General features: G+C 36.3%; 3 protein-coding genes across 4 annotated transcripts; 2 read left to right on the top strand and 1 right to left on the bottom strand.

Annotated features, from left to right (window-relative positions):
- Positions 1 to 417: 417 nt before the first annotated feature.
- Positions 418 to 13,638, bottom strand: LOC135696526 (CDK2-associated and cullin domain-containing protein 1). 2 transcript variants are annotated; one of them, XM_065215943.2, is made up of 9 exons: positions 13,487 to 13,638; positions 6,874 to 6,997; positions 6,180 to 6,282; positions 5,324 to 5,419; positions 4,709 to 4,805; positions 3,234 to 3,323; positions 2,947 to 3,082; positions 1,859 to 1,905; positions 418 to 1,698 (listed from the first exon to the last, which is right to left on the bottom strand). In XM_065215943.2, exons 1-9 carry the CDS (start codon positions 13,521 to 13,523, stop codon positions 1,667 to 1,669), a joined length of 762 nt encoding a protein of 253 aa, XP_065072015.2. In that variant the 5' UTR covers positions 13,524 to 13,638; the 3' UTR covers positions 418 to 1,666. The 2 variants fall into 2 exon arrangements, with proteins under 2 accessions (XP_065072015.2, XP_065072014.2); XM_065215942.2 differs by lacking the exon at positions 13,487 to 13,638 and adding an exon at positions 7,404 to 7,588.
- Positions 7,652 to 10,399, top strand: LOC135696528 (large ribosomal subunit protein uL24). Its single transcript, XM_065215946.2, has 3 exons — positions 7,652 to 8,035; positions 9,440 to 9,569; positions 10,334 to 10,399. The coding sequence occupies exons 1-2, from the start codon at positions 7,727 to 7,729 to the stop codon at positions 9,566 to 9,568; spliced, it is 438 nt and encodes a 145-aa protein (XP_065072018.1). The 5' UTR covers positions 7,652 to 7,726; the 3' UTR covers position 9,569; positions 10,334 to 10,399.
- A 3,409-nt stretch (positions 13,639 to 17,047) lies between the features above and the next one.
- On the top strand, positions 17,048 to 24,100 carry LOC135696171 (ribonuclease H2 subunit A-like). Its single transcript, XM_065215463.2, has 8 exons — positions 17,048 to 17,253; positions 17,490 to 17,561; positions 17,814 to 17,940; positions 18,771 to 18,858; positions 19,614 to 19,751; positions 20,261 to 20,342; positions 23,037 to 23,160; positions 23,857 to 24,100. The coding sequence occupies exons 1-8, from the start codon at positions 17,127 to 17,129 to the stop codon at positions 23,996 to 23,998; spliced, it is 900 nt and encodes a 299-aa protein (XP_065071535.2). The 5' UTR covers positions 17,048 to 17,126; the 3' UTR covers positions 23,999 to 24,100.

Genomic DNA, 24,100 nt, shown 5'->3' with positions numbered 1-24,100 from the left:
TTATTCAAATTACCATCGATTCAAGCATAATGTTAGTTTAATGCTAGTTGCGAAGCATAGAATCGCACACAGCAAACAATAATGGCGTGTGCAATCTAAAGCCACACAAGAACGCCTATCACAGGTACAATTCACTGGCAGGGCACAAATTATGAGCAAAAGTAGTCAAGTTTTAAGGAATACAGCACTTTCAACTGCTTCATTATGGCAGGGAAATTCGGCTCTGAAATTTGTTTCCCGGATAATAAAGGATTTGTGCAGCCCTGAAAGTGCTTCTGTGTTTATGATGAATTGTTCATGTATAAACTTACTTGCGCATTATCAAACCCATCGGTGCATCTTTAAAATATTAATTTGTCTTTCCAGTTTTCATACGTACAAATAACAAAAGAAAATTGTACAAGGGAAGATTCCAGATGACACCTTTCATATAACGTCTTCACATTTAGTGAAAATTACAAGCTACAAGGAAGACGCTTTTGAAAAGCAGATTGTAAAACTAGCTACTACATAAGTCATTAAACGATATATTATAAAATACCTACCAAACATTTGCAATATCAATTAAACTATTACAACATTATTCTCCAAAGTGAAAATAAAATATATACGCTTCGGAGGGAAATCTTCGAGGGACAGTAAAATGACCTTAAACGCTATAAATAATGAGAAATCTGAACGAGCTTACATGTGCGATTTAGCCTCTTTTTAGGTTGTTTTTGACATGCATGTGGAAATGTTAAAATATTGCATGTGGAAATGTTAATATGCCGGAAAACGTGCAAGAAACTTTCTAGATAGCGAAATTGTTTGTTTGAAACTGAGCGTAGAAGAGTTATTTGTGGTAAACAAAGTTTCGTCTAAATCTAACCTTTGCAATATTGAGCGCCTATATCGCGGTAACTGTTAAGACGTACATGTCGTACAAGAAGACATACAAGTATATCAAGGCGTGTTAAGACGTCATCGTTACTATAGATACGAGGTGAAATGTATTCTTAATCAGGACCAGGAAACCCTAGAACGACTTAATCTATGCATTTCCTCAAAATCAAAGCATTTTCAGCATCCACATGTTGGCGTGCTTTAAATGTTTTGTTTTGAGGTACCTAGGCCTTTCTGGCCCCGAACCTGATTTCAATTTTTTTCATTACAGCCAGGTTCGAGCAGGCCTGACCACTGCGTTATCAATTACGTCATAGGGGTGACATACTTTAATTTCACAAGCGAGTCAAAAACTCCGTGCAGAATTTCAGTTAAGCTACTGGCACAAACAGCCATTCCTGAGAATACGTTGATTTAAATGTAAACTACTTGTAATTTCTAATTTCAAATTTGGGCACTGGATAACTAATCCTCACATACTACAGTTGCTTTGAAAAAGCACGTTCAATCTGATATAATTTCTCAATTAAACATTCCTTTTCACAAGAGAAATGTCATATCACAGAGCCTTAAATATACGATGTCAAATAAGGTTTTGAAAATGCGAACAAATCATTTAAAAGCCTTCGGTTATCAAGGCCTCGTGGTCTCCACAATGATTTGATACAAAAATATTACAACGTACACTAACTCTGTGTTAATGAAAATAAACATCCCATTTGTCCCGGTTTAGTATACAACAAAAGTCACAGTTCATAACACATAGCACAGAGTGCGTTCATCAACTTGCCTTGGCAAATCGCTTTAAGTTTGCTTAAACGAAAAAGATAGAATTAATTTATGCAAACCGTTTTGAAGTCAAAGATACAAATGTAAGGCCACTAAAAACAAAGATAGCAACACACTTTAGGAAAGTCTACCAAAAGATTTATGCACTTTAATCAGGTGTTGTAATGTTGGCAAAAAAATATACCTTGTGTGTCCTCCATCACTTCATCAGCTTTTCGCTTATATGCCATTCTGGAACAGATAATACAACCTTATCATCCATGCATAAAAATCCGAGATTGTGAATGCAATTGAAAGGTTCTTCCTTCTACTTTCAATCATTGGTATTTGTCAGGTTTAGACATTGCTTATAAAGGCAGACGATAAATACGAAAGTGGCTTAAGACATCTGTCAATCAACATTTACCAATCAATACGCGTGCGAGTGGAATCAGACTCACTGATTGGTGGAATTTTGATTGAAAGATGGCTTAGGCCTCTTTAGCACTGCCGATTGCTTTTAATAAGCCAAGCCATCCAACCCACTCCACGTGTTCAGCCAGCAGCAAATGGGTATCAAGTGGCAATAATAGTAAGGCAAATGGCAGCGAGAGAAGAAACTGACCACGCCACCTCATCATAATCCAGGGCCAAGCAATTCTCTTATGCGTGTTTCGTTTACGGGGCTCACCTTTATTTCTAATTCACCGTCAACAATTTTCGAAATATCTATGTTTACAAATACAACCCTATCTCTACGATAAAGAGAGAGAGAGAGAGAGAGAGAGAGAGAGAGAGAGAGAGAGAGAGAGAGAGAGAGAGAGAGAGAGAGAGAGAGAGAGAGAGAGAGAGAGAGAGAGAGAGAGAGAGAGAGAGAGAGAGAGGGAGGGAGAGAGAGAGAGAGAGAGAGAGAGAGAGAGAGAGAGAGAGAGAGAGAGAGAGAGAGAGAGAGAGAGAGAGAGAGAGAGAGAGAGAGAGAGGGAGTTCTTCACCGGCTGTTGCTGGCATTTCTCAAACAGAACACGAAACGAGGTATGAGGTATAGGTAAGAGGACTATATTGCAGAAAAATAAACAGTCATCCTAAAAGAGTTTTCCCATAACCCGTCCTAACAGAGCTCTCTCATATAAATACAAGCTGAAAACGCCTTGGCTCAAAGGGATATCAAGAGTCGTTTAGCTGCAACAGTAACAGGATTTGTAAGATAATATCACAGCTTATGAAGGTAATACGTCACCCTATAGCCGAACGAATAAAAAGTAACATCAAAACATTTCAAACTAATAGCAATACCTTTCAACTGTCTTGTTTTCATCGATTTCCCTTGCTAGCACTTCATCGTCCATTGCAGGCAAACAATCGATGTTCGACGCAGACTCGATGTTTGGAATAAACCGCTTAAACAACTTCATGTTGAAGCTTGCAAAATCTGGACATAGATTTCAATACAAAGACTATAAGAAGTACATTGCAGAAAGAGATATTGTGCAGAAGTGAAAAGAAAATCGGTCAACTAGAGAAAAAGCTACCCCACTAGCCAGAGATGTACGGTTGTGAATTAGTGTGAAATGTGAAATTACCTTTCCTCAAGGTATAGAGGCCTTGGATAATGGACATCAGAAGCTGTGGGTCAACTTCAAAATAACCCTCCGAGATCTGTCGTAAATTATCTAGGACAGGAATCAACACAAAATTAGGTAAGCATGATCTTAAAATTTAAAAATACTTTTTGGAAATATCTAATCTTTAGAAACAAACGTTAATTAAAACTAACTTGTCTATGGCTATAAGGAAATTTAAACGTGAAATGGCAATTTCAGACTAGAAGTTGAAACTATATACGGATAAAGCCAGTAGAAGGCGAACGCGGAGGGGAGGGGGGGGGTTGAGTGGGCTATAGGCCCGAACGTCGGACTCATGTGTGTCGGATCCTCTCTGAAAAAACTCTACTACGAAAAACAACATCTAGAGGTAGCGATTATACTATCTCTTCCAAATAGTCTGGGGTAGTAGAAGGTGGCAATGAAAAACTCCCCTTCTTGCAATGTCCCTCAAAATTCAATTTGTTGAATTAACTTCTGGATTCAACTACAAAATTTGTTCTTCATTGCTTTCTTTGCCAACAAATATAAAAAAGCAAAAGGTCCATAGACATGAAGTTTCTGACGAATACATGAAATATCTCATGCACAAAGAAAATAGGAGGAATGAAACAAGAACTATGAAGCGATGATATTTTTATCCCTAAAACTATAGCTTATCAAAGACTCAAATAAAATATATTCAGGTTACGCGCTTTTCGAAGTACATTTTCAGGTATCATTGGTGGGAAAGAACATAGTTGTTGTAAAATAAAAACTTCAACAAACAGTGATATTTTGAAGAGACAATTGTTACATTTCTAGGAAGTCAAACGAGGATCTTTTTATCAAACAATTGTTGCATTTCCAGTTCAACAATGAAAAACCGCTAGCTTCGCGGTCTAGATAAATCTTGGGTTAGAAAAGAATGATTTCAAGGTAAACTATTCGCCTGATTAGTGTCGAGTTCTCCTGCAAAAAGATTCATGTTTTTTATTTACTTTTTTTCCATCCCATGCCAGGGGTGTCATTAGTGTAGGGCTAAAGGGGCTACAAAAGTAGTGTTAGAACATGAAAATCGAGCTTACTTTCATAAGGCTTGCATAAGGAAGATACTGAAGCACCCCTTATGAAATTATCTGACAAGTTCCTAAGTAAGATAATTTTTGGCGGAATCATCATTAAAAGTTGGTGAATTCTTTGCTGCTTTACAACATTCGACTTTTAAAATGAATTTTTCTATGTGCATTGGTTCTGAATGTGTTTTCTTGAAATATTTCCCTGACAGATGCGAGGATTGAGAACTCTTTCACTTTCAGCAAATAGACATAGAGACACATAGAAATACCAACAAAAAACGTTTAGCATACAGAAATTAGGATCTCTGAAGCCAATTACGATACAGAAACAGCTGTTTGAGAATTATTAGCTGATAGATTATAAAAAACAGAAGACATGATTTGTAGATTTCCTACCAAATACGGTGGACTGTATGACAATCTTCTCAGATAATTGCCAATACATCATGGACAACATATTTTTACCAAATGTTCGGACAACATAGTTTCTATCCTACAGTATAGAAATCACCAATTTTAAAGGTTGTTAGATGATTATTTCAAATGATATATATTCTCAATGTCATGCAAACAAAGAAGCATTTTTGCCAGATATCTGTAAACAACTTATATGAACACTTGTTCACAGGTTTTGTAGAGATATGTAGGAACAGCAACTTATAATTGTTTAATATTATATATAAATTCTAAAATCTTTAAAATATTATTCCTCAGTCAGTTATTTTCCTTTTGGAACTAATGGATGGATTTAGGGAATACTAAATAACATGTCCAGTGCTAACTGGGTCTTTTTTGACAAGCAATATTGCACTTTAACACTTTTGGGTTTTTACATTTGTTGAACAGGCATATCCCATAATGACTCATTTCTTTATGGAATATGCTTGAAAGAAATAATCAAATATCAAACAAAAGCTTATTTTTAGAAATTGCTTATATTGTATATGTAGGTACTATAAAATTACTTGCTGGTTCTGACAATGGTGTCAATCTCAGCTGAGTTAAGCTTACCATGTAGCTGAAAATAGCAGCTATACCCTCTGCAGCTTGGAAGAACTGTTTTAAGAAGAATTTGAATCTTTCCAGGTATTCTTGACCAGATAATGACTGGTTGAAAACAATAATAAACAGTTCATTAACACACACACAAAAAATCTTGATAGAAGAAAATAAAACTACCTTTAGGTTGACCATTATTCATAGAGTGCAATGGAATCTTTTATTCTCACATCTGATTTTTCTAAACTCAAGTTCTTCTCAGGGAAACCATCTCCTAACTTGCTGCATAATTTGTATTTAAACCCTATAAACCAAGGTCCCTGTTGCCAATCAACTACTTGATAATGGGACCAGACATACTAATACATAGAAGTTAGTAATTGTTGCTATAAGTGTAAATGAAAGAAAACATAAAAGGAAAATGAACATTGGGTCTGAAGAGATTCTGCTTGAAGGTAAAAACACACATCCAACTGATAGTATCTTGAGAACAATCTTGCAGAAACACAAGAAGTATGCTTCTCCTAAACAATAATATTATATAATGTATTACAGAATATTCAATTATGTAAAGAAACTCCATGGAAAAAAGGAGCTGATTTGGTTTCTGAATAACGTCTTTTTTGATTAGGTTGTGACATGCATCCTTATCAAAAGTTCCTAGTTATCATGGGCTCTGAAATAGGTTGGAAAGTGGGGTAGGGGGCCAAGGATCAATCCCAAAACAAGCTCTATTGCTTTGGAAAAAAAGTGGGGGGCCATGGCCCTGGTTATAAAAACTTCAGGTACATAAGTACATGACATGCATTGGGTGCATACAAACTGAAGGATATTCAATAAATTTTATCCCATTATAAAAATGACTTACAGAGATATTTGCAAGGCAGCAGGAGGTGAATTTATCAATAATTGTTGTCACACGTAATAGCATCTGCTCTGAGAATCTCTGTGTTGTACACTTGTACGCAACACTGAAAAGTGAAATTCAGTCACAACAAGGTGTCTAGAAGCATAAACCAAGGATCATCAGTGGCACAGGAGGCAGCTATGCTGATATTTACAGAAACAAAGGTCAAGTTTCTAATTGAAGCTCATATAGTTGGCCTTTGTTGCCTATATATGCCCTCCCTCTATTTAAATGATTTCTATGTCTAGTAGCAAAATATGTTAATGAATAAATGGGACTTTTGACCGGAATTTTCCAAGACTTTGGGACAAAAATGTCAAACCATTGTAAGCTAGAGACATTCCTTCAGCTTACATGGTTCTTTCAACCTCAACAGGCAGGTTTAGAGTTTTTATCCATGGGTGAGATATATGTAAAAATATCAAAAAAGTTGATTTTTATCAAGCACTCACTCTAAGATGCTGGTAGTGCAACAAGGACAAAACAAGCATCTTGCTGAGACATAAGTTGCATTTTCTGTCTGGCCTCAAAAGTGGAAAACTATATATGCACATCTGATTACTAGATCAGTCACTCAAAAGCTTGCAAGATTCATTTAAAAATATTACAATAACTTAAAAAAGTACAGTAAAGCAAGAATAGCTGGATAGAATACCTGAAGACATCCTCATATGAAAATTGAAAGGATTCTCCAGGATTTTTGTGCAGCATAACATTGATTGCATTCTCAATTTTAGGCCAGTATTCTGTATTGAAGGATGCCTCATCAATCACTTTATCTGTAAAATCACAAAATCATTTTTCTTCCAAATGTTCAAGATAGCAGGAAAAAGCAGAAATGTAGCGGCATTCAATCTCAGATCTAGTAGCACAAATGAAGTACTCAATCTTTTAGTTTTTTTAAAAATAATTTTGACACGGGCAGAAAGGGTTAAACAGGATTTTTGAAAAAACACCAATGACCAATCTATTTCATGATCATGTACCTTTCAGACAGACAAGGGTTACGAAAACATGCAAGATTTTTTGAAAAACAGAAAACCTATTACTTGGGGTTGCTACAACTACAGAAAAAAATACTTTGTCGTCATCCAATAGTCTTACTATTTGAGACAGACGCAACCCAACGCAAAGGAAAATTGTATCGTCGTCATCGTGTAAACTGGCCTTTCTAATATCACTCACATGAAGGTATCCGTACAACATTCATTCTTAAGATATTTTGACTATATCCTCCCATAATTTATTCAATTTCTTCTGAATCTGAATACATAAATTTTAGATAGTTCCAGTTGTCCATTTCAGTCGATATAGATTATCGCGACACTCTGCTCCAGCAGTCCACCATCTTAGCGACCAAGAAGCTACTAAACCTCGTCTCCAAAAAGAGATTTGAAGAGATGCTTTGTGGGATACTTGATGAATCCACATGCATCTCTGTTCTCTTTTGGAATTGCTATCTACGGGCAGGAATAGGCCTAAGAGTAGCTCGAATTTACTTAGATAAAATGAAGAAAAACCCAGCTGTTTCATCATCGAGAAGAAAATGCCGAAAGGCTCACTTCACTGCACCCTCAAACGTGAGGAGGAAGCTAATGAGTGCCCCTCTCTCGAAAGAGCTGAGACAAAAGTACAGTGTCAGGTCTATGCCCGTTAGAAAGGACGACGAAGTTGTTGTCACTAGAGGCCACTTTAAAAGCCAGCAATCAGGTAAAGTCATAAGCGTATACAGAAAGAAATGGGTACTTCATATCGAAAGAATCCAGCGTGAAAAAGCCAATGGTGCAACAGTCAATGTTGGTATTCCTGCCTGCAAAGTGAGTATAATTTTGTATTTAGCTGTAAAAAGCTCTGGAAGAATTTACAATATTCAAGGTCAAAAGACTGTTTTACAGCAGGGGTACATGAATTTAGGCATTTTATCTCAAAAAGAAGAAACTTTGGCTTTTTTGGTGTTTGGCTTGCAAACCAATAAAAAAATTTTGGCCTACGTAAAACATGGAGCCACATACAAAGTTAACATGAAAAAGAATCAAATATGGACTCTATCAGTTTTCTTTGTCTGCCGTACAATTTTTACAGTTTTAATTAACTGCTCATTTTTTCGGCATACCTAAACAAGTGCCCCAGTGGACCTTCGGCATATAGTTGATATGATATATATATACCCTGGCAGCCAAAGCTGGACAAAATCATTTTTAAATGACTTTGTAGACTTCAATCTGCTGTGTTGTGTGGGTGATGTCCTAAAAAACTATGAAGGGGCTGTGCTGTAGGGAGCATCTACAAGCAACACCTACAATGCCTGCCAAAAGTCTTGGAACACTGACATCAATTTCCAAGGTCAAAACCAATCATCCCCCTCTCCCCCACGGAACAATGTTGGTTTACTATCAAACGGGTTAGGATTTTAGGAAGCACTTGCTTTTGCGCTTCTTTTGTGATATTTCTCTAAATCATCAACATTGTTTGAGGGGGAAGGGGGCGGAAGTAGCAATTTTTTTTCATGAAAGAAATGGAAGATAACAAATGCAGCATAAATTGGTGGGTGTTCCAAGTTCAATGCAGGTGCACTAACAGGAGCTAGCATGTTTGTGCAAGCTTAGATTGGGAAATGTAAAAGAATTATTTGAAGAAGTATTCCTGATCCTATGTTATCATAAATCTCCTACCCAATGATGAATCTCCACCTTCTTAAGAAGTTTTGAATAAATTTTTTATACTAGGTATCACTTTTTTCTGTTTTGCATGCTTTTTCAATGAAATCAACTTTAAAATTTGAAACTTTCTGATAACAGCATTCTTCAAACAGTCACTATATTATTTATTGCTATAATTGGGAGCAAATTTGCATAAAAGTTTTTGCCAGTTTACTTCCAACTTAAAATTGGAGAGAAAAATTCACAGCCAGAAAAATTTGTTGCTAAAAGTTTGCTTCAATGTAAAAAACGTATCTTGAGTTGCTTGGGTCAGCTGAATTCCCTCTATTTTTGTGGTTAATCTTAGCTATTATTTATTTATTTAATTATGCTTGATTATATAATGTATGAAAAAGAAGTATAACATAGAGAACAAGATGCATATTCTTTATTAATTCTTTTTGTGAGCAAATTAGATGTTCTTTGTTAGTCAATTCATGTTGTTTGTTCCTATGTGCACAGCTGTGTTTAAACTCTTAGTTGACTGTTTCTTAAACATTAGTCATTTCTTCTGAATTTTAGGTAGAAATTGTCAAATTAAAACTTGACAAGGACAGAAAAAAGATCCTGGACAGGAAAGCCAAGGCCAAGTTGGCAGATAAGGCTAAGGGAAAACACAGAGAAGAGGAAGTTGCTATGAGCACTGAATAAGGTAATTTGCGACCTTTATATTTACATAATCTTTTTTAGTTTGCATGGTATTAAAGTTGAAGATCAGTCTATATTTTGCTAGATGTCCACATGAGTTGTCATCATGATCGCTCATCATTTCAGTCATTGTTCTTTACATATTCAAGTCAAGTTTTTCTCACATTATGGAATGGGCATATATTATTCTCATCCCACTTACTCATTTACATACAAGTTTCTGAACTCAGTTCTTCCATTCTTCCATTTATCATTGAACAATGTCTAAACATTTTGCTTGATTTTCTAATGATTTCCTTTTAAGTGCTTTCATTCACAAACTGCAGTACACTCCCAACGTTCTTTCCTCTCAAATGTTTTGGGCAGCGGCCAGAAGCCTGCCCTCCCAGTACTTTGGAGGACAATGGTTTTTGTTCTATAAAAATGGGAAAATATGACATCATCTTATTAAAACAATAGGCTTCCCCCCCCCCCCCAATATTTGACCAAGTGTCTGCCCTTGGTCAAAATTCTTGAGGTTTTCTCAGTCTCAATCTTGGCTCTATTATTTCAAATCAGATGCTTTCAAATAGATTTTTTGATGTTTACTTGATTGAGCACAACATCTAACATTATACAGAAGAACATTTCAAGTGAATGTTTGTAACTGTTTGATAACTACACAGTATTTAACACTGATGAATACTGTTGAATAAAGAGATGCATGTTATTGTTGTTCACCTTGCTAATATCTGCAATTTGAAATGATAATTATCCGTTTTGTTTTAGGTTGGATATTGCAGGGACAGTTGTTGTTGAATTGTATATGATGAATAAAACCTTCATTAAATAAAAGTGTTTTTGTGAGTTTGTCATTCTTTTATCAAAGTTAGATGTCTGAAGAAATGTCTTGAACACTGGATGTACATTTTGAAAATTGAGTTTGAAATGTAATGCAAACATTTACACAGAACTGAAATATTATAAATCAAGGATAAAATAGAAATTTCACCACAGTACCATCTTTTGTTTTGGCAGTAAAAAGTTATTTCAAAACAAAAGGGGATGAATTTAGTGAAGTGAGGTAACAACTGGCTTAAAATTTAATGATTTGCTTTTATGTATGAAGAACATGTTGTCGAACCACTTTGGTACATATTTTCTAAACTTTGGTACACATTTTAGTCAGGGCTGTTGGTCATATTTTGTATAAGTGCCTAACAAGATAAGATGAAGACCCCAGCTGAGAAATACCCCCAAGTGTTATTTTTAGACCGCTGTGTTTGGTCCCAGGCCCCAAAAGCATTTGCTCTAATAACATTGCTGCTAGTTGTGATGCTAGCATGAAAATTGAAAGAGATGGGCAGTTTGATATGCTCAAAAAGATATAATAGGATGCACAACCCAGCTGAGAAATGCCCCCAAGTGCTATTTTGAGACAGTTGTTCTAGGTCCCAGGCCCCAAAAGTGGCTTTTCTAATAATGTTGCTGCTAGTTGTGATACCAGCATAAAGATTGGTAGAGATGGACAGTTTGATAGGCTCAAAAAGATTGGATGTAGATCCCAGCTGAAAAATGTCCCCAAGTGCTATTTATTGATTGCCTCAATATTGAAGGAAAATAATGGAGGTGGTATAAGGGTATCTAATGTTCAGGGGCGAAACTACCGGGGGGGTGTGGGGGGGTGTAACACCCCCCCAATCCAAAAAATAGTCGATTTCGCAGGGCAATCGAAGATTTCGCAGGGCGCCAAGAATAAGTTTATTGCCACGCAGAAATGCCACCTCTGAAGTTCGTAAAGGGCCGTTTAGGAATTTTGAAATGGAAATATCGTATTTGTTATGAACCTCCCTTCCTGACATTGCATTTTAGAGAATGGAACAGGTATGTAAGGAGAAGCTCAGTTATTTGCAAAGCGAAAGCATGTCTTACCGAAAGTCATAGCCAATGGATGCTATGATTGATGCATATGTTTATGAGGGCAAGGTTGAGTCCAGACAAATTTATTTGAGTTGTAAATTATTTTCATGACAGGCACGGCGTCACTGGGGGGAATAGGGGGCTGAAGGCCCAGGGGAGGGGCAGAGGCAGAGGGGAATTTTATTTCCTGGACAGAAATGTGCAGTTTCTTGTATCGAGAAGGCCATGTTTACACATCCAAAATTAAAACATTGTAATGATACAGAAAGTGATTTACTGAATTAATGCAAATAAAAGAAAAATAATAAAAATATACGTGAAAAAGTTAGCAATTAGATGAAAAAAATAGGTATCTTAACGATTTATTATGTTTTTTAGTTCATGCACTGTTAAAAAGTAATAGAAAAAATGATAAAAAAATTCTTATCTTGAACAAAGTGACAATAGTATTTTGCTAAATTTTTGTCTGAAAGATGCTTTTTAGCCCTTTTACAAGGTATAATTTCAAAAATTTTCTTAACGTTGGACCCAACCATGGTGGGTCCTTCTACCTCACTAAACATTAAATGAAGTGAATATAAAAAGAACAATTTACGCTCAAGTAGAGAAATAGATATTTCATAGGCACTGAAGTTTCAAGTTTGTTTTTATTGCTTAGAAGTTTGTCCTTGGTAAAGACCAGTGTACACTGGTAAAGCTTTCACTAGTAACCTATAGACAAACCGTTGCTACGAGGTCTGCAGGGCACCACTCAGTTTTGCAGGGCAGAAACCCTTTTCACCCCCCCCCCCAAACCTATTGGCCAAGTTACGCCCCTGCTAATGTTGAATCAACACCTATTAGCACTGGCGTCAATTCCTTCGAGTTTACATGAACAAAGAGGCACTCTTTACGATGCTGAGCTTGGAAAGCAAAATATAAATAGTAAAATCATAGTTGAAACATCTCTTGAAAACCTAATCTGCAAGCCAGAATAATCCTTCACATACTCCACGCTGCTAGCTCAGGCCATCTGAAAATCTGCATATGAACAGTTGGTACTCGTCTAGTCAACTTGGCTCTCTCAGCATTCAACAAATTATATTATTTTTATGCACAGCGATAGATAGCGCGTGAACTAACCCAGATGGAACAAATGTTTTCTTGAGGTATTTTCTATTTCTATTAAGCATATCTAAACATTCTTCACGGTTCTGTAACATTGGATTGGTGGAAGATGAGCTTCACCGAGTGCTTATAAATTAACTTTCCCGGAGGATTAGCTTTACCTGTAAATAAACTTAGCGGAGGCTTCGCAAGCATGCTACAATCTTTTAAAATGCAGCTGTAAGAGGATTTGCTCTTCAAGATGCGAATTCAAATTATGTACTAATCTTGGATGTACTGAGCAGAGGCGTCGTAGATAGTGACTTTCAAGGTTGACAAAGACTTACCCTGGGTACCAGACTCACTGTATATAAAAATATTTTATTTTACAATAGTGAATCTGGTACCCAGGGTAGCAAAGACTGCAAATTTTCAGACAATGGATTTACATTAAAACCAATCTCGTCATCATGGACATGCGCAGTTATTTTAAATGCTGAAAGACATATACGTATCTTTGCAACGTTAATTTAATTGCATTTTCTCTCAATTGTTGGTTTCAGTAAGTCATTCAGAGAAAATGCAACATCCGTATTCAAACTTTGTTTGACTATCAGCAATTATCAGTAAATGTCAATTGTAATTAGCAGTAAGCCACGCAATGAAAATCGTAAGGATCTAAAGAAATGAACTAGATAATTTTCAGTGCACGAGTCATGTTGTGCACAAGTGTCTTTAGCAATGTTATGTTTGCTACTTTGTTGATTAATCTGTCATAACTAACGGTAACAGCTAAGACACGCTCCACATTCATTATCATTTGAAGATGGCACGAAATTGCATACTAACTATTAAGCCTTTTTTGGCCTAATGTTGATCGCAGCCTATGTTTTACATACTTGAGCTGTTTTAAGGTGCTTGCAAGATTGTGATTACCTTGTACTGCAAATTTGACGGCGAGTTTGCTTGTCATCAAAAACTTTCTCTTCTTTATTCTTTTTATTCACTCTTTGTGATATTGGTTGTTATCTAATGTTGGTTATTTAATGTTTTTTCATTCACTTCATTTCCTTTCGATCTCTTTCTTATGCTAATTGTCTTTGAACTTTCACATTTTCTATAAATGAATAATAGTCCCAAGCCGAACAGATACGAAATTTCCGTTGAAATTCTGAGTAGTCGATGCTAGGGGGCATGTGCACCCTCCCCCCCCCCCCCCCCACAGAATACGACACCCCTGGTACTGAGCTCTCCAAACGTGTAGGACAATGCTGGGATGTCAATGAATAAAGACAGCATATTTATATCCTTTCACTTGTTACCTCTGTGTTTGAACAGTTAATATTTCCCTAGAGGCCTGGGCCGGATATCGAATACCCGGTCTAAAAATAACTTTATGGGTATTTTTCATATGAGATTGGCATATCGTGATTCTCAACATTGCACTTTGCCTATCTCTACTAACTTTCATGTTGACAACACAAATTGCAGCAACATTATTAGAAAACTCTTATTGGACCTGCGACTTTGTACAGCAGTCTATAAATAGCACTTGGGATTTTTCTAGCTGGGGTCTGCATGTTATCTATTTGAGCATATCAAACTGCCCATCTCTACCAATTTTTATGCTGGCATCACAACTTGCAGCAACATATTTGGAATAAACGCTTTTGAGGCCTGGGACCTAGTGAAGGTCTAAAAATAGCACTTGGGGCATTTCTCAGTTGGGGTCTGCATCCTATCATTTTGAGCATATCAAACTGCCAACTTCTTCCAATTTTCATGCTGGTATCACAACTAGCGGCAACAGGGAAATTATTAGAATAAATGCTTTTTGGACCTGGGAACAAGTACAACAGTCTGAAAATAGCATTAGGGCATTTTCTCAGCTGGGGCCTGCATCTTATCTTGATCAGTGCCCAAAACTACCCTTGTGGACAAATTGTAATGCTGGTATCTGACTTTGCACATCATTTTGGCTAACAGCTCTGACTAGGGAGGGGGGTTGTCAAATTTCTTTGCTCGGATTTTCCCGTCTTCCATAAATTGCCCAAAAATTTAATTAATAATGATTTCAATAAAAAAATTGAATTATCATATTATTCAACTAGGAAACAAATTATGATACATCATTTAATTTGTTTACTTTAATGGAGCATTTCATCTCAATAGAATTGTCTACTTTCTTTTTTTATAAAAAGCAGCGACAGATACTAGCCTGTGTCCCAGACCCCTAACTTGAAAGTAGAGGTCTTGTTTAGCCTCGGATACGTTAACGCTTGCGCTAGGATTTTCAGGCTTCACCTGATGGGCAGTAGTTCCTCTTCTGCCTAATTTCTATTCTGTGGTTGCATATTAGGAAATAAGAAATACTTTTCCAATGCCCGAATTTTACCCAAAGTATCTGCCCTAATTTTGCCACTGCTTGGAAATATTATCACAAAATCAAAAACATTTTTTTTTCTTAGGTGTGGGGCCGTAGCCCCTCTGGAGCCCCCTAAACCCGCGGCTGCTAAATCTTTCTGCGTATTTGATTGCAAAAAGGACGGGGGAGGGTGTTTATGGTTCTTGCTATGTTCAAAGATCTGCATTAACGATTACAAGAAAGGGGTTCATAAATAAATAGAGCACGACTCTTCAACAAGTTAGGAAAGTTGAACATTTAGATACCCAAAATTTCAAGAAAACAGAAAATGCTGTGCGAGCTTCATTGTCACCATCATGTGCGGAAAAGGAAATTGTTTAAGGTTTGAATCGAAATAGTCTCTAAACAGTAGATGGTTTCGTAAATACTTTTACTCTAACAAGCTTTCTATATGCACTCTAGCATTTCACTGATAACGTGGTTGGTCGCGCTGAATGTATAATCACTATACACAAACATTCCTCAAGATGAGGGTATCGAAGCTTAGTCGCAGTGCCATAAAAATCATCATGCGTACTACCAACCTGCTGCATGAAAAATAAACAAACAAATGGTTATATTTATTCTCAAAAACAGTCATTTTACTTTTAATAGCAAAGTTTATCAAAAGATTTGAAACAAGCGGCTCCAAAAAAGGCACCGCGGAGCACCCACTTTTTGCGAAAAATCTCTTTTTTGGCTAGTTCACCTCTTAATATTTTGCATTTAAGTTTTAGCCCCCGCACTCTTTTAGACCCCCCACTTTTCTCAAGGCTCCGCGGTACCTGTAAAAAACAAATATAAACTTCTTGTAAACAAGATGCGATAATAAAATTTGCAGAAAGAGTAAGAAGTCGCCCCTCTCCGTACCAAAGCCGATTAGACACCTACAATCTTTGGCATTGCGATTCATTCCACGTTTGCAGTTGTAAACCTTCATTTCATCCAAGCTTTATGGTATAAGAGCTTTTTTTAAAATTCAAGAATTAAAAAACGAACCTTAGCATTAAGGTATATTTCGTGTCACTAGCAGTCTGTATAGTGACACTTTTGGAACAAACAATAACAAAGCAGATCGATTGGTAGAAAACATTTACCCTGCCAAAATCAATTTTGTCAAGTGAGAAGGCCCTGTTTTCGTGGTTGGGGAAGGGAGGGGGGTACTGAACCCCTGTTGAGGCCTGAACACCTCCCTAGAGCGAAAAAGCCTGCGTTTGCACTGCTTACACCCTTTTATTTTATAAGCAAGTTAAGAACATTCCAGCCTCAGATTTTCAAAAAGTTAAGAACAATCCAGCCTGAACTTTAATTTAATGGGTTTCAATAGAATCATTATCAGGTCTGTTATGCATTTCATAAGTTGCAATGCAAACAAAGCAAAGGGGTCACTAGCATTCTCGGTATCAACGAAGTCAGAGGCATTTCAAAGTTGGAACAAAAAGAAAGCATTATTTTAAAGAGAATTGTTCTTAGAGATGGGCATATAGAACAAAAATTGGGGGCACTTTCCTCTATTGCATCGGTAGTGACCCGTAGCGACCATTCCATTTAACATTGGGAACATCCCCAGCTCCTATGTCTTTGCTTGACATCAACCAGTGCTGTCACCCCTTTTATATCTTTTTTCTCGGTGATGTTATCATTCTAAAAGTCATTCTGAACATCACTAATGGTGGAAGCACGTCCTTGATTTAAATTTTTCGACACCGATTTAGTTAAAACAGTTTCCCCTCTCTCCCTTGGCACTTTTGTGCCGGTGTCACTTTTTCTCACATGACTTATCTCATTCTTCTATAATTTTTCTATGTCGTTTATCTATTGTTCAAGAGGCACAAGAACGAGAAAAAATTGGCTTCGGTGGTGGTCCGTCATATTTTTCCGCAACTTTCATCTGACTATCAGCTAGAATAAATAATTGCTAAATTACAAGAAATGGAAATACATCTGTCCTAAAGGTATTGCCTTTTGTGATCCAGAAAATTTCCATTTATTCATGATCTAGAAAATTACTGAAATTGCTTTGAATTTTTAGGAGTTGAACAGCAACAGCTGACAGGTCAATAGAACTCAAGAGAGAGGCAGGCCTTTTCAAATAGAGACTGGAATTGGCGCCAAAATATCAACTGCTTGTAGGCCTTGGAGAAAGAGCGGGAGTATTAGAAATAAGCAATCATGGACCTCTCGCAATTTGAAAGGAATAATTTAGATCCATGCGTTGTGGAATCAGCTGTACCGGAATGCACAAAATCAAAACCATGTTGTATGGGCATTGACGAGGCTGGAAGAGGTCCAGTCTTAGGTAGGCTTCTTTCGCCTTGCTTTTTTGCTCACCACCCGAAAAGAAAGGGGAACCAGGCCATTTAGCAACTCGTGCCACGCTAACTCCAAAGTTTGAGTACCAAATTGAAATCCAGGTTAAAATTAATGTTCAAAGCCTAGTGAGTTATATATCGTTAAAGTTATTAGATAAACCTCCGTAACTTTCTATATGTATACTAAACCCATTTGGTACCTATATACTTTTTATTGCCTCAGGCCCTTTGGTGTATGGTATTTGCTACTGCCCACTGGACGAGGATCAAAGACTTGCAGAGTTAGGATTTGCAGGTAAAGCTACATTTTTTAGTATTTATTCAGCCTAAAAATACCCATTTTCAAGGTTGATTAAGAATGAAAGTTTGCCTGTTTATCGTCAGTATTTAGAAAGATTGACAGCAGTGCAATAATATTTCATACTTTTACGGCTAATGATTTTATTTTACAGTAGGAGATTTTTTTTCACTAATGAAAAAATCAAATCATTAGCAATGCAATGAATGCTTGTTTTAATAGCTTTCAATTTCCTTCTGAAAATCATAGATTCAAAAACACTGTCTGAAGAAGCAAGGGAAGAATTATTCAAAAAAATTGATGAAAATAAGGACTTCATTGGCTGGATGATAGATATCATTTCACCAACATTTATATCAAACAATATGCTTCAGAGGTTTTTCATATACTTTTTTGTTTTTTTAATTCTTGAATTTTTAATTCGACTTGCTCAAAATATTTCTTAATTATATAACACCCATTCTAATTGATTTCAAAGAAACTTGGGTCTTAAGCTTTATTACTGTAAATCCTCGAATTGACCCCCTTCAAATTGCCCCTCCTCAAATATATCCCCATCCTAGAACTATAATTTGCAATATGCTCCAACCCTCAAATAAGCCTTCACTTGTATTGTAAATCCTTGAATCAGCCCCCTTGATTTGTTTATTGTTACCATCTGAGGATGCTTTGTTGTTTTATTGAATTGCCGCAAAATTATACCTTTGGTAATAATTAATCAAGTGTTAATAAATAAGTTCCTACTAAAATATATGAGATCTTTCAATAATATCTTCCTGATGTCTACTATAATTTAATAAACCCCCTCTTGTATAAGCCCCCCTAGAATATCCAACCATCCAATAATATGAGAAATAAATGTGAGAAGTCCCCAGGGGTCTAATTTGAGTATTTAGAATATGTAGCATTCCTCTTATATAGCTGTCACACTCTTTCATATTTTGCAACTGATCAACTTAAAAAGTTATAATTTTTTGTGATCGGTAAAATTTTGTTGTGATCCAGTTTTGTTTCATTCATATAAAATGCAATAGATACACATTCATGTTTCTCGTAAACTATAGTAGAAAATAGTTTGTCAAACAAACACAAGAGTATTTTCCTCTGGAAATGCTTAATAAAACACTATGAAGATAACTAATATTCTTTTTTTAGGATGTAATTGTTAAGATTTCATCTATCTGAGATGAATATGCTTATTTTCAGAACAAAATATAGCTTAAATGCCATTTCACATGATTCTGCTATTGCATTGGTGAAAAGAGCACTTGAGAAGGGTGTGAATGTGAAAGAGGTAAATGGTGTTGCAATTATATTTGTCTGCAAGCAAACATGAATAAGCTTTAAGGCAAAAATTCTGACTAAACACATTATGGTTTCATATGGATATTAAGAAAAGCATATATTAAATCTCAAAAGAGCAAACATGTAGGCATGTCATTAAGCTTTTTGCTGTTAAAACAAAAATCTGCTGTTTAATTGATTTGAAAAAATTGATTATGTGGTTCTTTTTATTTCACTCATATGTTACAGTTGTTTTAAATTTTGAGTCAAATAATAAACAGGGAGAATGCTGCAATTACATTTCTATGCTTAAACTTTTTGCATATTAACTGCCAATATCTGTTCAAGCAACATTTCACATGGCTTTAGTTAGAATTCACTGTAAAAATCTAATTCTTTTTATCAGGCTTTATCAGTCTATATTTTTGTAAGTAGTGTCAGGTATCATACCTTCATATCATTCTGGTCACTGATTGATTTGAAGTATTGAATTATTGAGGGAAATCATTGTTTAAGAACAACAGAATTGTTCACTGGAAAACTATAACAAAAGGGGCACACTAACCAAAGGAGCTACCACCCTTCAAGCAAGTAATTAAACTTATTGTATGTTCTATAGATATCAGCTTATAACAATAATTGTTTTGTGCAAAAGAGGAAACTTGAAATTCAGGAATGCTTGATGTAAAATTTTAGTTATTTGTTTGACAGCTGTAATCTTAAAATTCCTTACATTACCAGCTTTCAAGTTTATGTTACTTTCAGCTTTATGTTGACACGGTTGGTGATGCAAAGAAATATGAAGCTAAGTTGAGTGAAATATTCCCAAGCATTCAAGTTACAGTCACACCAAAAGCTGATGCCAAGTTTCCCATTGTTAGTGCTGCCAGTATATGTGCCAAGGTAAGTAGAAAACTGGATTTAGAATCATTCAAGCTTTTAGGCACCTTGCTTTAGAGATTGACAGCAGGCTAATAATCAGGGGTGTATTGACCGAGGGAGGCAGCAGGGTGGGTAAATGCCCATTATTTTTGGAAAATTCTAGAGGCTCAGTATGTTTCATTGATAATTTTTATACTTTTTCAAGTATTTCATTTCAAGTTTATAAGGAGGGTATCATGCTCCACAATTTTTATGTGAGCAATGCTCCACAATTTTTACAAGGGGCCCTCCACTGGCCTAATTACAATGTGGGCCAAATGATCTAAAAATTCCTAGGCCTAAAGCAAATTTAAAAATAGAATAGAGTCTAAACAATCAACACCTATTGTCATATAAACAGCACATTGTTTAAAGATTTTTATTTATTCTTTGGGAAATCTTACCTATTTCCCTTTCCAGCATATAATGGGGGTTGTCGTTTAAAAGATCAAAATTATTTTGATGCATAGAGATGTCAATTTAACTTCTAGGTTGCAAGGGACAAAGCCCTGAAGACCTGGAAATTTTTAGAGAAAGAAATGAATGAAGATTATGGATCAGGATACCCAAGTGGTTTGTTATTTATTTATGTATTTTCTCGTATGCATTTTTGGTACTGATAAATTTGAAGACAGCACGAGATAGCGGAAACATTGCGTGCTGAAACACTTTTCCGCTGACACTCTTCAGAGTATAAACGTCTTGTAGTGATGTAAAGTAACCGGAAGATTTTTGTCTAGATGAAGATCGAAATCAACGTCAAAAGAAGAAAGAAGTGTTTGATGTGTTCTTTTGTTTTCTACCAATCAGCGACCGCTTCGAAAAAAGTATTCATTTAAAGACCTTTTATCCATTAGAGCCGACTTTTGATTTCGATTTTGGCAATGTGGCGATCATCACCCGGGCCCTCAGAGCTCAGACATGTAAAATAAACAAAATATTACGGGTCCTTTCCTCAAAAGTTGCAGAAAATTACATCACTTGAGGTATGACAGTCGTAACCAAGTCCCCAAACATGCGTGCTTGCTTCACGACTATGCGAAAAAAGAAGTCTGCTCGCAGGCCACATGACCCTCTATGGCCAACACCTACTTAACAGAAAATATATTTCAAATTTCGCACAAATACAAGTCTTTCCTACTTCCTAGAGAAATGATTTGAATATGTATGTTTCAAGGTAGTTGTCTGTTGTCGCCATTGTTGCATTTCTAGATGATAATGACCTTCCACGAGTGTGTAGAGAGTGAATTGAATACTGCGCAAAACTTTTGGAATCAAGGTTCGCAGAAGAAGTGAAATAGGATCTTTCGCAAAAGCAAACTTTCACGAACATCGCTCAAAATCATTTCTATTCAACTAAGTTCTATTGTCATTCCACATAAAAGCAACAAAACAATAAAATCAATATTAAAATTTCTTAAAAACAATCATTCGCCATCAACTTTTCCAAGTAGATCAATAGCAAAATTTTCAAAATATTTCGCAAAAATAGACTCGCAAATTTATTATTTCAGGATGTTTCGCGGGTCAAACACTTGCGATTTTAGGCCAAAAACGCAAAAAGCACGAGCAACAGACAAAGGCTTCCCGGCTTCCCTTCAAGTTCTTATTTTCTCTGAAAGCTTTGTGAAGGTGCAAGTCGAAAATTATATTGAAGTTTGTCTGTTTGCTAATATTTTAATAAAAAAATGTTTAGATATATAAGAATGATACAGACTAAAGAAGCGGTGCTATTTTCATTCTCTCAATGATGTTCTAATGTGAATGAGTTTGTAAGTTGCTAGATTTCAAATTAAAGCAAAAATAAAAACTAGGCGATGAAAAGGTGACACATACAAGAACAGAACTAGCAGGTTGAATTCTTATCTTGACATTCTTTATGAATGGCTAAAGTCTACTTATCTCCTTGAAAAGCTCGTCTACAAGAGACAACCAAAGGTGGTTGAGCCGTCTCTGAGAAACTGCATAGTGTGCTTGAGCACCTAAGCCCTACATCATTGACGCCTACGATACGCTGCATTGTTACTTTAAGCCTCGCTGGGCACTCTAAGCATGATCGCAATTCTTGTGTTTCGAATATTTTTCTATATTTGCTTTTATATCTTCGCTTGATTATATTTTTAAGTAGGACTTACCAGCTCTAATCTATCAATATCCATTTTGTCAATAATTGAATCAATATAACAAGAACGCCACCCATTCGCAAGTTACTTATTTGCATTTAAATAATCTAGAACGTTATTTAAAATTTGTTTCACGCCCGAAATCAAAGTTAGTGGTTTGGTGTGCTGGCGCATCCGCTTTAGCTAGAGATGAGGGTGGGGAAACGCTAGGAATACGATGGAATATTTGGGCTAGAAACCAGTATCCTTACAAAGATGGTAAAATTGGTGGGGTAAGGGCGGATCGAGCCTAATTGGAGGGGCTTGAGGGGAATGTTGGTGACAATGCCGTTTTTGATTCCATAAAACGCACCTTTTTGAAAATTAGGCTTAGCGGCTTATATAATAAGTTTATCGCAGATGTGCGATTCTCTCTGAAAAAAACCAAAAAAATGTCTGGTCATTGAAGGAGGAAGGGAGGCGTGACAGTTTGAGGACAACGTTTTTCACTAAGAGAGCACTTGAAGAATATGCGATACACAGCTGCAAAAGGTGTAGCTGATTTTTACACTTCAGTACATAGCCAAACGTGTTAATTGAAATGAGTCCAGAAACTTTGCAGGGTAAGATTGCTTTTGAAATTTAAACTCGTTTAGCTCAACATTGGAAGGGCATTGTATCTACAGTCCATTTAAACTCGTTTTTTCAGGGAGAAATGGGACTAAACCTTTCGTTTACTGCAAAATCTGTGGCGGCGTTTGCCCCCAGCGCCCCTCCCCGTTCCTACGTCTCTGATGGCGAGCTCTGTTTCACAAGGTCCTTGCTGTGTCCTTGCACAGGAATAAAAACGGGCACGTCAGTCCTGTAGCCAATGAATGTAAGATGTGGTAGATTAAATTATTTTGTTTTGGATTACCTTGTTCGCAAGCATGCCAACGCGATCGCTTCTACCCAATTTTTCTACCCATTTTCTAGCCAATTTTTTCTAGCCAATATTTCTAGTCGTGACAAAGATATAAATCTGCTTACATTTTGCTTTCTTTGATTTAACAGTTTTATCTTACTATTAATTATTTAAGGCAATCTGTTAAAGAATAAAGGAAACCCCTGAATTGTCTGTATTTCTCGTCCCTTTGTAGGTATTTAAATTTTCTCTTTTTTGCAGACCCTCAAACAAAGAAATGGTTGGCCAGTGTTCTCGACCCTGTATTCGGTTATCCACAATTTGTTAGATTCAGTTGGTCAACTACTAGTAATATACTGGAGAGTAAAGCATTTAGTGTCGAGTGGTAAGTGGTTTCATTGTAGCACAATCTCCTTACTAATTGAACTAGTGTTTTTCCACAGTAAAAACATCGTAGTGGTTGGTAGGGTGGCCCCTGTTAGAATTGACGTGACCTTATCACTAGAAAATGCTGAAAATTGAGTGAATGTGGGAAAATACCATTTTAGACATTGCAACGATTTGCAAAAAAACTAAGGTTTATATTTTTATTTATACCACACCCTCCACGAGGCATGCTTGTTAAAAAAGGAAAGTTCTTGAATAAAGCAAAAAGCTCAGCAGAAAACGTCGAAGGTATGTAAAGAAAGGCGTACAGAAAAATGTTTGTAGCACCCCATATTATATAATGAAATTAAGTGTGGGCAACATCTTTAATGGCTTTTTGGAATTATTTTTTGCCATACCTGGAAACTTGGAAAGTCCCTTGGAAAAACTGTTTTTTTCACAACCAACTAAACTCCGTTACCTCTAAGATAGCATGCTTATGGGAATGTTAGACTGGTTAAAAATATTATCTTCTGTTAGGATGAATCTAAAGGAAGATTGAAAAATATCGTATGCATGTTTGCCATAGCAGGGCGTCGCCTTGGTTTATCTCCTTTTTAACACGAGGCCTGTTCTTCAAAGCACCACGCGTCAACTTGATTAACTAACATCGGTCGTTTGTATTGAAATCTTGAATTTCACACCTCCTTTTTAGGGAAGATGACGAGGAAGTTGATGAAAGTACCAAAAACATGGCTCCTATTACCTCGTTCTTCTCACAGAAGAACAAACCAAAGGAGATTCAGCGACACCGATTCTTTAAAGAAAGACAAATTGAACAAGTTGCAGATTTGTAGAACATAATCCGTTTACTGAACAGAATTGCAACATGGTCGTGTATAAATTGCTAGAGTGAATATTTAATGATTCTTTTTAAAATACATCCATCCATGCTGAAA

The sequence above is a fragment of the Rhopilema esculentum genome, chromosome 14 (assembly GCF_057945365.1).
Source record: "Rhopilema esculentum isolate cy_ngs chromosome 14, ASM5794536v1, whole genome shotgun sequence".
Lineage (NCBI taxonomy): Eukaryota > Metazoa > Cnidaria > Scyphozoa > Rhizostomeae > Rhizostomatidae > Rhopilema > Rhopilema esculentum.
This window is presented reverse-complemented; position numbering and strand designations above follow the sequence as displayed.

Coding starts and splice junctions, on each gene's coding strand:
- LOC135696526 (XM_065215942.2), bottom strand. CDS start 7,458: ATGGGAGGATATAGTCAAAATATCTTAAGAATGAATGTTGTACGGATA. Junction 6,998..7,403: donor TGTTGTACGGATACCTTCAT/GTGAGTGATATT, acceptor GTGATTTTACAG/ATAAAGTGATTGATGAGGCA. Junction 5,420..6,179: donor GCTGCCTTGCAAATATCTCT/GTAAGTCATTTT, acceptor GTTTTCAACCAG/TCATTATCTGGTCAAGAATA.
- LOC135696528 (XM_065215946.2), top strand. CDS start 7,727: ATGAAGAAAAACCCAGCTGTTTCATCATCGAGAAGAAAATGCCGAAAG. Junction 8,036..9,439: donor TTGGTATTCCTGCCTGCAAA/GTGAGTATAATT, acceptor TCTGAATTTTAG/GTAGAAATTGTCAAATTAAA.
- LOC135696171 (XM_065215463.2), top strand. CDS start 17,127: ATGGACCTCTCGCAATTTGAAAGGAATAATTTAGATCCATGCGTTGTG. Junction 17,562..17,813: donor TGCAGAGTTAGGATTTGCAG/GTAAAGCTACAT, acceptor TGAAAATCATAG/ATTCAAAAACACTGTCTGAA. Junction 20,343..23,036: donor TGGATCAGGATACCCAAGTG/GTTTGTTATTTA, acceptor TCTTTTTTGCAG/ACCCTCAAACAAAGAAATGG.